General features: G+C 41.0%; 3 protein-coding genes, 1 long non-coding RNA gene and 1 pseudogene across 7 annotated transcripts; 3 read left to right on the top strand and 2 right to left on the bottom strand.

Annotated features, from left to right (window-relative positions):
• The first annotated feature begins 1,546 nt into the window (after positions 1–1,546).
• On the top strand, positions 1,547–3,593 carry LOC122040689 (cytokinin riboside 5'-monophosphate phosphoribohydrolase LOG3-like). Of its 4 annotated transcripts, XM_042600116.1 has the most exons (7): positions 1,547–2,124; positions 2,189–2,286; positions 2,380–2,410; positions 2,488–2,587; positions 2,663–2,733; positions 2,796–2,939; positions 3,205–3,593. In XM_042600116.1, exons 1-7 carry the CDS (start codon positions 1,996–1,998, stop codon positions 3,292–3,294), a joined length of 663 nt encoding a protein of 220 aa, XP_042456050.1. In that variant the 5' UTR covers positions 1,547–1,995; the 3' UTR covers positions 3,295–3,593. The 4 variants fall into 4 exon arrangements, with proteins under 4 accessions (XP_042456050.1, XP_042456048.1, XP_042456049.1 ...); XM_042600114.1 differs by having other exon boundaries at positions 2,488–2,733; XM_042600115.1 differs by having other exon boundaries at positions 2,796–3,593.
• A 737-nt stretch (positions 3,594–4,330) lies between these two features.
• On the top strand, positions 4,331–4,850 carry LOC122040691. The gene is made up of 2 exons (XR_006128693.1): positions 4,331–4,511; positions 4,577–4,850. It is a non-coding gene; the product is annotated as an uncharacterized LOC122040691 (long non-coding RNA).
• A 37-nt stretch (positions 4,851–4,887) lies between these two features.
• Positions 4,888–6,624, bottom strand: LOC122040688 (delta(8)-fatty-acid desaturase 2-like). The gene is made up of 2 exons (XM_042600112.1): positions 5,611–6,624; positions 4,888–5,532 (listed from the first exon to the last, which is right to left on the bottom strand). The coding sequence occupies exons 1-2, from the start codon at positions 6,478–6,480 to the stop codon at positions 5,041–5,043; spliced, it is 1,362 nt and encodes a 453-aa protein (XP_042456046.1). The 5' UTR covers positions 6,481–6,624; the 3' UTR covers positions 4,888–5,040.
• Positions 6,625–6,645: 21 nt separating this feature from the next.
• LOC122040690 lies at positions 6,646–7,688 on the bottom strand (annotated as a pseudogene).
• Positions 7,689–9,056: 1,368 nt separating this feature from the next.
• On the top strand, positions 9,057–11,517 carry LOC122040687 (cell division cycle 20.2, cofactor of APC complex-like). The gene is made up of 5 exons (XM_042600111.1): positions 9,057–9,509; positions 9,729–10,004; positions 10,086–10,355; positions 10,555–11,181; positions 11,253–11,517. The coding sequence occupies exons 1-5, from the start codon at positions 9,366–9,368 to the stop codon at positions 11,388–11,390; spliced, it is 1,455 nt and encodes a 484-aa protein (XP_042456045.1). The 5' UTR covers positions 9,057–9,365; the 3' UTR covers positions 11,391–11,517.
• The last annotated feature ends 3,436 nt before the right edge of the window (positions 11,518–14,953 follow it).

Consider the following 14,953-nt stretch of genomic DNA (forward strand, 5'->3'; position numbering starts at 1 on the left):
CTTTTTTTTTTTTTTTTGACAAAAATTACCCTAAAGTTCCTTTTATTAAAATTATCAATATATTCATCATTAAAAATAATATTTCATTTTTATTTCTTCTCAGCATTTTTGTTAAATTTCTATTATAACATAAATACTTAATTCTGATTCCTTATCATTTATTATTATTATTATTATTATATGAATATTTTTTATTGGATATCAAACATTATATTTAACAATTACGAATCCTAATTACTATATTTTATTTGAAATGATTAATATTATATTATAATAATTACAAGAGGAAGGGATGGTTGTAGCATTTAAAATAAAGATATTTTTAAAATAAAAATGAATTAAAACAGAATCAAATATTGTTTTAATAATAAATAAATAAACGTCGTGGTAATATACAAAAAGGAAGCGCTTTTATTTTTGACCATCTTTTTTTAGTTCGTACCAAGAACTGGATGCTTCATTTCTCGCCATTGCTGTCGCAATAATGTCAGATGATGCGGTGACATGATGTGGCCGTGGAATGGTGGACAAGGCGGTCGATTCAACGCCGTTCATTTCCATTTTCAAAACAAGAACGAGGTAAAAATTTAATGTTGGAAGCTTGCTCATCGGACAAAGTACAAATGGAGAAACCAATAATCATAAGCTCCACGATGGAGGAGAAGATAAGTGTTTAGGGTTTGATGTGGTGTAGTGGCAAGAAGAGATAAGTGTTTAGGGTTTGGTGTGGTGTAGTGGCCAGAGGAGATAATTAGGGATGACAGCGATTAAAATTTAGGTAGAATTTTATATTCTTCTTACTCATCTTCATTTATTATATCTATTCTATGAGCATCCACATCAGTTATTTAGAGAATCTTTTTTCAATGCATGACTATTGTTCATTCCCTAAATTTAGGGAATTACTGTTCATAAAATCTAAATTTAGGGAATTAGTAGGGTATCTGATATAAGGGATTTTTTTAGGTAAAATGTAAAATTTAAAATAAAATGTATATTTAGAATATTTGATATGAATGCTCTTATAATCTCTATATCCATCGGATATTTAACTTTCATATTCTACACATCTTCCTATTACTCTCTATCATTCTCATTTAAAAAAAAAATATTTCAATATACTTGTCTGTTCTTCTTCGTCTTGCGCTCCTTCGATTGGATGAATTTCTCATGGAAAAGAAGATAAGATACGTGTTGATGATAGGATAAAGAAGCAAACTAAGACTTTTTTTCCAAGGAGAAAAACGGAATAAAATTTTTTCTTTTCCAATAAAAAATAAAACTTTTATATATATATATATATATCCACTTTCATATCCATATCTAAAAAATTACTCATATCTAAATATCCATTTATTATAATCAAATATAAAAAATTTCTTCCTATCCTTCTCCATTTGAGTAGGATGTTAAATTATCTATCAAATTCGAATAAAATTATATCCCTAGAAATAATGGTAAGAGGACGCATATACGACAAGAGTCATATCTGGCATGGCTCCTGAATTTATTTGTAGAAAGAATGTAAAATCAAATAATCTATGCAGAGTTAATCGGATGGTAAAATCTATATATATATATCAAAGCACAAAACTATCGATCCCATTCCTCCAGTAAAATAAAAAAGAACGATGAGGAGGAAACCACAAAATAATGCTCGTCAAGTCCAACAAATTCGCTCTGCCAGCTTTCTTACCGAAGCATGATTAGCAAGTCTCTCTGTCCTTGGCCCAGCGTAGTAATGGAGTCCTGCTCGATCCTCACGCAGCGGAGGGGAGGAGGGGGCAATGCGAATCAGTGCATGAGGCTGCCGGGGGACAGGCGGGACCCCCCGTTTGTTCTCTTGTGCCCCTGCGTGTGCATGCATGTGTGCGCGCGCGTTGTAGGATGGCACGGACAGTCAAAGATAAAGCTCTCATTTTGTTGGTGCCAGTGGCCAGCCGACGAGCAGTATAAGGAAGCCAAAAGAGCTACAGCTCGTGCCTGCAGGTCGCCATGGAGGGAGAGCAAGCTGCTGCGAGTGCGAGTCCTTCCAAATTTACAAGGATCTGCGTCTTCTGCGGAAGCAGCCAGGGGAAGAAGAGAAGCTACCAGGACTCGGCCGTGGAGCTCGGCAATGAACTTGTAATGTTTTCTAATCCATCAATCACCGAAGCTTCAGGGAGAGTGAGAACTGCTGTAATTTCAGGTATCCAGGAACATTGATTTGGTGTACGGAGGTGGAAGTGTAGGCCTAATGGGCTTGGTCTCCCAAGCTGTTTATGAAGGTGGAAGGCACGTAATGGGGTGAGCTATATATAGCTTTTTAACTGCTGCATGCTTAACTCGACTCTCTGAATGATCTGTTCCTTGTTCATGAACAACTAACTCTCCTTGCAGGGTCATACCCAAGACTCTCATGCCTCGAGAGGTAAGGGTTTCTTTTTACATACTTACCATTGCTTCAAGTTAAACTTCTCTCGTATCTTTCTTGAATTCTTGCTGCAGATTACCGGCGAGACAGTAGGGGAAGTGAAGGCAGTGGCAGGCATGCACCAAAGGAAAGCAGAAATGGCTAGACATTCTGATGCCTTTATCGCATTGCCTGGTCAGTGTCCAATCTCTAGAGAATGTTGCATTCCATTCCACTCCTTGGGTTTTCTGATTGAAATTCAAATGCAAGGGGGGTATGGTACGCTTGAAGAGTTGCTGGAAGTGATAGCATGGGCTCAGCTAGGAATCCATGACAAACCAGTAAGACTCTCTTTCCTGTATTCAACAATATTATATTTAAACTGTAAGGCAATCTTTTGCAGGTAGGATTGCTGAATGTTGATGGATACTACAACTCCTTGCTGTGTTTCATTGACAAAGCAGTGGAAGAAGGTTTCATCAGCCCAAATGCTCGCCATATTATAGTTTCTGCTCCAACAGCTAAAGAATTGATGAAAAAGCTGGAGGTGATTATACAAGTGAATGATCTTACAGTCTCTAATTCATCTGGAGTTTTTTTTTTCCTCAAAGAAAGAAACTGCAAATTCTTTCAGTTTTGCTTCTCAATCATTGCAAACCAGCAAAAGTAGACAAACATGAGTATTCAAAGACTTTAAGTACAAGGAAGTTTGTTTATATACAATAACAACAATCAATCAAAGTCTTTATCCCACTAAGTTATTGCTAACTAAATCTAAACAACATATGAACAATATGTTTTGTGTTAATTAGGAGTACTTCCCTCGGCACGAGAGAGTTGCTTCTAAGATGAACTGGGAGATGGAGCAGCTTGGCTACTCCGAGTACCAGATATCGAGATAGAGTGGAACTACATATACTTGATGAGGTAGGGGGCAAGGATATGCAGCAACAAATTGGTAAAGGAGAAGAGGAGAAATCAAAATGCAGCAACATTTTAGTAGTCACAGCTGAAATGCTTTTGGGATTCTTTCTTTTGTAAAGTATTGTATGACAAAAGGCCTGAGTATATATATATAAAGCTTTACTTTCTTCTTCCATGGATTGTTTGTTTGGGTTTGACCTTGCTTTAGATTTCGTAAGCTGCTTAGATATTATTAGCATGCCACAAGTGAGATCTCTTCCATAAAAATACAAGAAAATGCGAGAAAAATAAGTAGAAAGTACATCGACAAGAACTCCAAGTGGTGCAAAAACACTCAATTTCAACTGCATTGTTAAGGAAGTTCAATAGTAGATTGAGTTGTTCAGGCAGACCAAGCAAGCTGAGCTCAAGTGAACCCATGGTCTAGTCAGTAGGTCTAGTATGGTGGTTTAGTTGGAATGGGTGAGTCGTTCAGCCTGCTTGGATTGACCAACTCGATTGGTTTGGACCCACAACTCGTTTGCACCATAAAACACAACACGATGATAATATATTCAGACCTAAACTCACTTTAAAAGGAGGAAAATATTTTTCTTTATATGCAATAATATTATATCCAAAAATTGAAAATACTTCACCAAATTGAAGCAACACTAGAAAAGTAATTTTGTGACAAAAAAAAAACTTTCTCATCCATTGGCCACCCAAACGCTCTAAACTAATCACCAAGAGAACAAGAAGAAAATATTCAGGGTTTCAGAGTTTTAGGGTTCTAGGGTCACTTCAAATGGCACTACCATTTCAGTGTGCTGTGAGTGGATTGGACAAGAAACAAAGGTGAGAATTCTTCATCAGCATGAGTAATGCCACCAATGAACTCGAACCATACAGGCACCCACTAACCTAGTTCACTACACATCAGATGCCATGAAGATAGATAGTGCTTATCCTCTGCTTTTTCCACTCCTTTATGTACTTTATAGATCATATCAGCTATCCAGATTCACCACTGTGGCCAATCAATATTTTCTATGCAAAAAATACAATGCTCACTATCTTCCCTTTATATATACTCTCCCTGCCACTGTCTGGTAACTCAGAAAATCATAACTCAAGATGGAGTTGGAAGTTGTTAAGAGAATTCTCATTCTCTTCCTTCTTGCCTTAGCTACATCGCCTTCAGAATCACTTCCAGGTTAGTGATCGAAAGTTCATGAACTAGTAAACATATAAAAACTTTACTGAATGTTTGACTTGCAGGAAACCGAAAATTGATGTACTATAAAGCTCCTGTTTTGGCCGGAGCTGATGCTAGATTCCTGATGGTTAGAACCAATGACTATGGAACGTATGATCCTTCTCCTGCTATGGACAAGCCTCCTTACAAGCAAATACCTAATTGATGCTACAGTGAGGTAGTTCAAGAGAGGATAATCCATTTAGTGCAATGAATGGAGATGTAAGCATATGATATTAACTGAGTGTATAGTGAACAAGTATATTTGATGATAATAGATAAGCTCTGTATTATGTATATGTCCTACTAATGATTTTAAAATAAATACTGATGGTTAAACAAGGAAACTAATTTATTTGGTTTTAATTTATTGAATTTAAATATTGCAAAATTGAAATTGACAGCCTCAGACGCTGAAAATAGCAGGAAATAAATGCAAAGAATTCAGAAACATGTTCAACTTCCATCCACAAACATGAATTGGATCTTACCCATGGGTGTTGAGAGCCTCCCATACCATGTTCTTGGGCAACGGTTGGGCCTTGTCGCGGGCCAGCATTGCCGCAGCCTTCAGCGTGGCGATGGTGCGCACGTTGGCCTCCCAGAAGGAGAAGCTGTTGTAGGGCAGGCCGTGCTTGAGGCAGAGCTCGCGAACGATTGGCACCATCCGCCGGAGTTGCCCGCGAGGAAGCCTCGGGAACAGGTGGTGCTCCACCTGGAACTGCAGGCCGCCGTGGAACCAGTCCATCCATGGGGGGCAGGAGATGTCCAGCGTTCCCATTGTCTGCGTCTGGAACCAGTCGTTGGCCTGCGGTGGCCCGAGATAGGTGTCGGTGGACCAGTGGTTGAGGCAGAACTGTACGTGCTGAATCCCCGCCACCGCGAAGCTCACCAGCACAAACAGACCGCGCTCCCACCAGCTCGGAAGGCACGACACCAGCAAAGGGAACCAGATCCAGAACACCGCCACACCCAGAATCTGCATATCCGATTCGAATCAGAGCCTAATTACCAAGTGTCAAATTGATCGGAAGATACGAAGTAGAGAAGCATGTACCTCTAGGAATCGCCCCGGCACGCGCTTATTGGAAAAGAGCAGCAGCAGAGTTTGGGCGAAGAGGTTGATGCGGGCGACGCACATGACCGGGTAGAAGGTCCAATGCTGGTAGCTGACGAGCGCCCGCGCCACCGCATCGAAAGTCATTTCCCGCTCGTAGTAGAAGGAGGTGAGGCTGCGGAAGATCTCGACGGAGACGGCGAAGACCGGTATGTGCTGCAAGTCCGGGTCGATGTCGAGGCTGTTGCAGGCCACGTGGTGGACGTTGTGGTTGCGGTTCCACCACCCGATGCTGAGCCCCGTTAGGCAGTTTCCGGACAACACTTGGATCGCCCTGTTCGTGCGCTTGCTCCCCGTCACCTCGTAGTGCCCCGAATCATGCCCTAGAAACCCCGATTGCATCCACAGGAAGCCCATCACGGCCGCGCAGCCGAGGTGGGCCCACACGCTCTGGGATCGGAGGATGCAGTAGATCACCGCAGCGAACACGACCGCAATCGCGGAGAGCGAGATGGCGGTGCCGTGGCCCTTCTTGTCGAAGAGGCCGAGGCGGGAGAACTCGGCGACGAGGCGACGGTAGTCCTTGGAGACGTCGGAGACGCGGTAATCAGAGAGGTGGCCGACGAAGCGGAGGTAGGGGTTGTTGGCGAGGAGGGCCAAGGTGGAGCCGGGGTGGTAGGCGATGAAGGCGTCGGTGATATCCTGACCAGCGAGGGTGAGGAGGGGGAGATCGCCGCCGGGGTGGACGGGGGCCCAAGCGGTGGCGTCGTAGATCTTCCCATGGATGGAGATCCACAGGTCGGTGGGCTTGTTGTGAGCTTGGAGCTCCTCCGACGAGAAGGACCGCGTCTGCTTCTGCTCTCCTTCCATCCGCTCTCTGGCGATCCTACCAACGGAGGCAGGATGGGGAGAGGATTGGACGATGGGAGGAGAGGAGAATAGTTGTTAAAAATGGGAATTGACGGCCCGCAAGGATATCAAGGGGTAAAAACGCGTTCATCGACTCAATAACTTCCAGCCACGAACTTCGATTGAATCTCATCCATGAGTATTGACAGCCTGGCATACCAAGTTCTTCGGCACTGGTTGGGCCTTGTCGCGGGCCTGCGGCGCCGCGGCCCGCAGAGTGGCGATGGTGCGCACGTTGGCCTCCCAAAAGGAGAAGCTGCGGCCTGTAGGGCAGGCCGTGCTTGAGGCAGAGCTCGCAAACGAACGGCGCTATCCGCCGGAGTTGCCCGCGAGGAAGCCGCGGGAACAGGTGGTGCTCCACCTGGAACTGCAGACCGCCGTGGAACCAGTCCATCCACGGTCGCAGGAGATGCCTAGCGTCCCATTGTCTGCGTCTGGAGCCAATCGTTGGCCCGCGGTGGCCCGATGTAGACGCTGGAGGAGAAGTGGTTGAAGCAGAATCCCCGTCACCGAGAAACTCGCCAGCACAAACAGGCCGCGCTCCCACCAGCTCGGCAGGCACGACACCAGCACAGGGAACCAGATCCAGAACACGGCCACCCCCAAAATGCATGCCCGATTCGAATCAGAACCTAATTACCAAGTGTCGAATTGATCGGAAGATACGAAGCAGAGAAGAACGCACCTCTAGGTATCGTCCCGGCACGCGCTTATTGGAACAGAGCAGCAGCAGAGATTGGGAGAAGAGGTAGATGGGCGCGACGCACATGACCGGGTAGAAGGGACGATGCTGGTAGCTGACGAGCGCCCGCGCCACCGCATCGAAAGCCATCTTGCGCTCGTAGCAGGAGGAGGTGAGGCCGCGGAAGATCTCGGCGGAGACGGCGAAGAGCGGGATGTTCTGCACGTCCGGGTCGAAGTCGAGGCCGTTGCAGGGCACGCGGTCCGCGTTGTGGTTGCGCCTCCACCACCCGACGCTGATGGCCGCGGACTGCGGGACGGATGAGCCGAGGGCCGACCATTTAACACGACTGGCTAATCCCGTCATCTTATCCAACCTAAGGAGGAGGATTATGAGTTAAACCGACCAACCGATGAACTCATAAAAAAATATATATAAAAAAATTGAAAATTTTAAATTTAGGTTAGGGATTATTAGACGGATTGGTCTCATCAGTTTCCTTATATATAATGATGTTTAGATACATCATTTGCACCAAAACGCGCTCAATGTTTGTGACCACTTTGCATGAACATGCTATCAAATTGAAAATCATATTTAACTCAATTATGACAATATTTCATGCTTTAGTCACTTAATCTATCTGAGAGGACTTGAATTTTTGATTTCACGCACCTAGCTTTCATGATACTAAAATCATATAGTATATTCCCATTATACTCCTTATTCTTTTTCATTCAAAAATTGATTACTCTAAGTTGGATAGAATTAGCTGATGAATCTAAAACTTTTGAATTACTTCAAACTTTACTTTTGAACATCTCTTTAATGTATTTATATTTTTAAATTTGAATTTGACGATGTAAATTTAGAATAGTATTTTTTTAAAACATACAAAGTTTGATAAAATTTATACCAATAAATTCCAAGGAAGTATTTTAAAAAAATAACAAACTTTTAAAATTTTGAGTTCTCTTGACCTATAAATCATTTTGATCTATGCCCTCATATTTAAATTTATTATTGTAAATTGAGAGTGATAGAAGAAGGGGTATAATTGGAATGCCCTATGTGTTTTTGTTTTATGAATCTAGAGTGATTGGTCGGCCCAATAGAAGTTTTTCATCGGTCATCATTATAAATCAGAAAGTACTCATGACGGATGATCCAAAAGCCTAACATCACATAGTTGCGTGTCTTAATTGGAGAAAAAATCTATATAAATATGTTATAACTGGGATCGAATCGCAAATACTTTGGTGATAACTCAACGTCAAGTAAATTGAAAAGTGCTCGTAGTGAATGACCCAGAAGTCCAACATCCTTTAATTTGTAGTTGGGAATCGAATCATGAGTGTCTGTATGACAACTGGAAGCTCTTCCACTACACCATAGCCCTTGATCCTACGAAAATTTTCCATTGATCATCAGGATAAATTAGAAAGTACACACGGTGGATAGCTTAGAAGATATTTTTTTAAAAAAATAAATATAAATAATTAAGTGTTAATTACGTGGGCCAATTAATTAAATCATTAAATTGGTAACCATTTAGATAATTAGGAATTTAATTAACAGAAAATTAAGACCTATCTAACTAAGATAAGATTGTGAAATTAATAGTTAACTTAATATAAATTTGAGAGGTGAAATTAAAAGTTTATTAATTTCAAATATTAACCGTTGGATTCGAGGCTGTGGGCTGTAGCTGCCTGTTCGTAACGAAAGGCCGTTTTGGATCCGATCGAAAGGAAACTAGCCGTTGGACAGCGTTGACTCGTTGAATATGTCAGTATCACCGTTACGGTCCGCCCTCTTCCTTTTATATTCGTAACGGGTCTGCCCCACTGACGCAATAACTCAAACGCTCTTCAGGCTCTCTGCGCACAGCGATCGCCCTGCGACGACTCCGCGATTGCTATCTCTCTCTCTCCGGCTCTCTGTTGGATCTGCAACGGAAGAAGAAGGCGAAGGGGGAGTGGTCATCAGATTCTTCGCTCACTGAAACAAGAAGCGCCTCCGATCGATTTCATTTCTTTTTTTTTTCTTGGTTTTTTGTTCGTTGTCTAATTGCTGTTTCTGGTTGCAGGATTCTTAGGGTTTCTTCTTCCTCAGTATAATTTTGTTTTTTTTTGTCTTTGGTTTTCTCGGTTTTACTGATACTATGGATGCAGGAAGTTTTTCGTCTTCTTCGGTGTCTGCAGGGAAAGTTCGATCGCCGTCTCGTCCGCCTCTACAAAACGTTCCGTCCAGACCTTTTCTGCCTTCCATGCGTACATCCTCTCGGAATCCATCTTCTCGTAACAACGTAAGTCCTTGATTACTTACTGGTGTACGGATTTGGGGTTTCTTTTTTGCTATTTCGCTTTAAATTGCATGCTCCTCTGGTAAAGATTGCGTTGTTTAAGCCTCAAATTTAGGGTTTTTAGATTAGGGAAAGAAGCATCTTTTTCCTGTTCTTATGACCGTCGGATGATTGATATCGTCCTTCAGTTCTATTTGAGTAATTTTGCTTGGTCATTCATAGGGTGACAGATTCATACCCAACAGATCAGCTATGGACATGGATATGGCATACTACCTGCTAACAGAGACGAAGAAGGAGAAGGGAAATGATCTCCAAGCTTCCCCATCCAAAGTGGCATACAGGAAACTTCTTGCTGAGAATCTTCTCAATAACAGAACAAGAATTCTGGCTTTTAACAGCAAACCACCAGCACCGTCTCAGCCTTTCTTTCAAGAAGCGGATGTCGCTTCTACTCATAGTGTTAAGTCTGGGAAGCAACGTAGACATATTCCTCAAGTATGTTTTAGCTTATTCCTTGTGCTATTTTTTTTCCAGTCGTCCTTCCCTCTTATTCACAATTGGTTTCATTTCTCTTAGGCAGCAGAGAGAACTCTTGATGCACCAGACATCGTGGATGACTACTACCTGAATCTGCTTGATTGGGGAAGCGGTAACGTGCTCTCTATCGCCCTTGGGAATACTGTGTACTTGTGGGATGCTTCGAATGGAGCTACTTCTGAGCTTGTGACTCTGGACGAAGACTCTGGCCCTGTCACCAGCGTTAGCTGGGCTCCTGACGGGCAGCATCTTGCTGTTGGATTGAACTCTTCAGACATTCAGCTATGGGACTCAACCTCAAATCGTTTGGTGAGTGTTTCTTGGAGACCTCCACCGAAGATTCGTTTCTGTCTTTTTGTTCTCTTTGTTTCATGAATGTAAAGATTAGTTCTTTAATAATAAAAAAAAGCATTTTTATAGTCGTCTAGGTATCATTTCTTTTTGTAGTGTTCTAAATACAAATTTGCAGTTTGTTCAATGTCTGACAAGAACCGTTCCATTGCTTTAGCTGAGGACTCTGAAAGGGGTGCATGGAACAACAACGGCAGGGATGGATGGAACTACAGGAGGAGCAAGGGTAGGATCTCTGGCATGGAATAATAACATCCTGACTTCAGGAGGAATGGACGGCAAGATAGTCAACAACGATGTAAGAATAAGAAATCACGCTGTGCACACCTATCGCGGCCACCAACAAGAGGTGTGCGGATTGAAGTGGTCGGGATCAGGTCAGCAATTAGCTAGCGGTGGCAATGACAATCTTCTGCACATATGGGACATATCCATGGCATCTTCTCATCCATCACCAGGCCAAACCCAGTGGCTCCACAGATTCAGTGATCACATGGCTGCAGTGAAAGCTCTTGCTTGGTGCCCATTTCAAAGCAATTTGCTTGCATCCGGTGGCGGTGGAATGGATAGGTGCATCAAGTTTTGGAACACTCACACGGGTGCTTGTTTGAACTCAGTGGACACAGGTTCTCAAGTTTGCGCTCTCCTCTGGAACAAGAACGAGCGCGAGCTCCTCAGCTCTCATGGATTTACCCAGAATCAACTTACCTTGTGGAAGTATCCTTCCATGGTGAAGATTACTGAGCTCCCTGGTCATACTTCGCGAGTCTTATTCATGGCTCAGGTAATGTTGGAATTTGAATGCTGCCTCTTTGGTAATATGCTATTTCTAATTGTTCATAACTAAATTGACAGAGTCCAGATGGCTGTACTGTTGCGTCCGCAGCTGGAGATGAAACACTAAGATTTTGGAATGTGTTTGGATCTCCTGAAGCACCAAAACCTGCTGCCAAGTCCACTGCACCATTTGGCGGCTTTAATCTCATCCGATGAGGAGTAGAGAAGAACAGCCTGCTATTGCTGTTTAAGAGCTCTCTCTCGGATACAGATTTCAAGCTCACATAGACTGCCAGCTGCTGCTGCGTGATGGATGATGTATTTTAGAATTGAATCAGTGAGATAAAAAAAGGTGTTTTCTGTTGATAATTTTGCTTTTTTTTTTTCAATATTTGTATGATGCTTCTCAGTTTTAAAATGTGTTATAATCAGTCAATTGAAATAACATTGAGTCAATTATACAGTTGACTGAATCACTTTTAGTCAGATTGGTTGATCGTGATGGTTTGATTTATAACGAGATTTCACAGCAGTTTTCACTAATTGGAAGTGTCCTTTTATTTGCAGAATCGCCGTGGAAAAGAAATCACTGCGCATTTGTAAAGTCTCTTTTACAAACTGGAAATGGCGTTGAAAAACAAGAACACCTGGCATGGTGAAAAGTGTTTGCTTCGAGCCTCAAGTGTGAGATGAAACATTAGTGCCGCAGATGTATGACAAAGGACGAATTTGTATTGTACGAAAATAAAGATTATTTCCTGTTTTAAAAAAAATATAAAAGATGAATTGTAAATGTTTCTTTATGTTAGTTTTAAAGTGCCGGATTTAACCAGATGAAAATCACCATTTTCCTTCTCAAAAACGGCCAGCCAACTTCCTACTGTGTCAGCTGCTGACGACGGCCCAGCCATCTACAAGCTTGTGGCTGCGGCTAGGCCGTTGTGATATCACATCCACCGTTAGGCTACTCACAAGTTATTTCTCCCTCTTTGTATAATTCGAGAATAGATTGAGAGAGTCCCCTCGGGACGGTGATGATTAAGCTATAGGGAGTTGTCACATGAGGTTTTGGGGTCGAAACTCGGCGTGATCGAGCATAACCTCCTCCATGTCTTAGCCATTTGCACCAATGGTTAGTAGTCATCCGTGATTTACCTCCTTCGTGTTGGCCTAGGGACGGGTTGGCGGGGGCGCGGGGGCGAGCGAATCGCCTTTTGCCACATGAGAATAGATTGAAAGAATCATGAGATCTGATGTTTGAATCTTGACAAAGCCGAGGTATATGCCTCTCTTATGTGTTAATCATTATTCCAAAGGCTAGTAGTCGTCCGTGATTTACCTCCTCCGTGTTGACCTTGAAACAGATTGACGGGGGCGCTGAGATGAACATATTCATCTTTTGTTATCATGAGAATAGATTGGGAGAAACGTTTAAAATGAAAGTAATAATCTTTTATCATAATGTTACAACGAGTCCGTGCCTCCGTGGTTATGCCAAGCTGTTTAGACCCTTGCTAGGCTGCCATGAGTTGTGATTGTGATTAGCCTAATCAATAAAGTTGCTACCATAGCAGAGTTCTCTTTCTTTTTTTTCCCTTCTTATAAAAAAAATCATAAAAATAATGATTTACACAAAATATATAAATATTTTGATAATTATAAATGTATAAAATTGGAAAAGGTGTCTCAAATTATATAAATCGTCAAATGAACATATACAATAATAATAACCAAGTGTTATTCTATTAGGTAATAAGTAAATCTTAAAAAAAATAATAAAAGGGGTGTTTCAAATGTGTTTATCTTGAAAGTATCTCTTTATTTCAATGTTATTATAACAATTACTCATAGTCAGGGGCGGATCCAGCGGAGGACATTAGCGGTCGCCTACCCTGTTGATGGTGGAATCCCAATATTATAGGCTTCCATCGATAGAGATAGAGGATACTGTCTTTTATTCCGTGTAAAATTTACCCCTCTATACTTAAATTTCTAGATCCATCACTGCTCGTAATTATTATAATGTATAAAAGTTATTTGATAACTATTACAACATGTTTAAAATTTAGTTTGATAAAAAAAATATATGATTTTTTTTTCATAAATATCATATAATTATAACTAAAAATTTTAAACTCTAAAGCATTGAATCCTAAATTCTAAAACACTATTATATCAAAATACTCTTATTAACTTATATAAAAATATTTAAAGTTTATTAAAATCATATTAAATTAATTAAACTTACTTTAAAATGATTCCAAAAATTACTACACCTAATCCCTAGGGCTATGGTACAGCGGTAGGGCATTCAAATTGTCACTCAGATACTCACGATTCAAGCCTTCAAATTTTTTCTCCAAATGAGATACGCAACTAGCATTTTCCGATTTACCCTGACGACCGGTGTGAAACTTTTATGGGGCCGAATAAATTAACTAAGGGGGCGTTTGATTCTCTCCTAGAAATCGGAATGGGAATGAGTATCATAGTATTATGGAATGAGAATGAGTATGAGCTTGGGTATCATTCTTAAAAATGATGTTTGGTTAGTTAAATATTTTCAATCGGAATGAACTTAAATTTCCTTTTTTACCCTTACAGGAAAATAAGAGAAAAAAATAAATGGGAGAGAAAGTTGAATGTGAGAGAAACATTTGATGAGAGAAAATGATGAGAAAGAAAGTGTGATCAGAGAGAAAGTGTGTTGGGAAAAAATGAAGAGTGAGAAAGTATGATGAGAAAAAATGAGGAGAGAGTGCATGATAGGAGAGATTGAGAAGAAAAAAAGTATGATGAAAGAGAAAGTGTGCTGAGAGAGAAAGAGTGATAGGAAAAAATGAAGATAAAGAAAATATTATGAGAGAAAATGAAAGAGTGAGGAGAGAGAAAGTGTGATGAGAGAGAAAGAGTGATGAGAGAAAATGAAGAGAGAGAAAATATGATGAGAGTCTAAGGAGAGAGAAAGTATGCTGAGAGAGAAAGAGTGATGGAAAAAATAAAGAGAGAGAAAGTATTATGAGAGAAAATGAAAAAGTGAGGAGAGAGAAAGAGTGATGGGGAAAATGAAGAGAGAGAAAGTGTGATGAGAGAGAAAGCGTGATTAGAGAAAATAAAAAGAGAGAGTGTTATGAGAGAAAATGAAGAGAGAGAATGTATGATGAGAGAAAATGAGGAGAGAGAGTATGCTAAGAGAGATTGAGGAGAGAGAAAGTACGATGAGAGAGAAAGTATGATGAAAAAATAAGGAGAAAGTGTGATAGAAGGGAATGAAGAGAGAGAAAATGAGGAGAGAGAATGTATGATGGAAGAGAATATAGAGAGAAAATGGTAAAGAAGGTGCGATGAGAGAAAATGAGGAGAGAGAAAGTATGTTGAGAGAGAAAGTGTGATAATAAAATATGGAGAGAGAAAATATGATGAGAGAGAACAAGGAGAGAGAGTGAAATTTAAAAAAAAAAATTGAACAAATATACTAAGAGTATTTTTATCTAAAACTTAATTCACATTCCTATTCCATCCAAACCTAAGAAAGGGGGTGAGTTTCATCCATACCCAAATTTTTGGGTTTTATTCCAAAATCTTAATTCCATTCCCATCAACCAAATATAAGATTTAGGAATGAATCCATTCCTTCATTCCCAAACCCATAAATCAAACGCCACCTAAAAGATTTGCTTCCTTTTTAAGCTTTTCCGTAAAAGACGAGGGCAATTAAATGAAAAAAAGGGGACTTGATGGGGCCGGAACGGAAAAGGGGGGCTTTTTAGCGTAATCTC

The sequence above is a fragment of the Zingiber officinale genome, chromosome 2A, assembly GCF_018446385.1.
Source record: "Zingiber officinale cultivar Zhangliang chromosome 2A, Zo_v1.1, whole genome shotgun sequence".
In the NCBI taxonomy this organism is placed as follows: domain Eukaryota; kingdom Viridiplantae; phylum Streptophyta; class Magnoliopsida; order Zingiberales; family Zingiberaceae; genus Zingiber; species Zingiber officinale.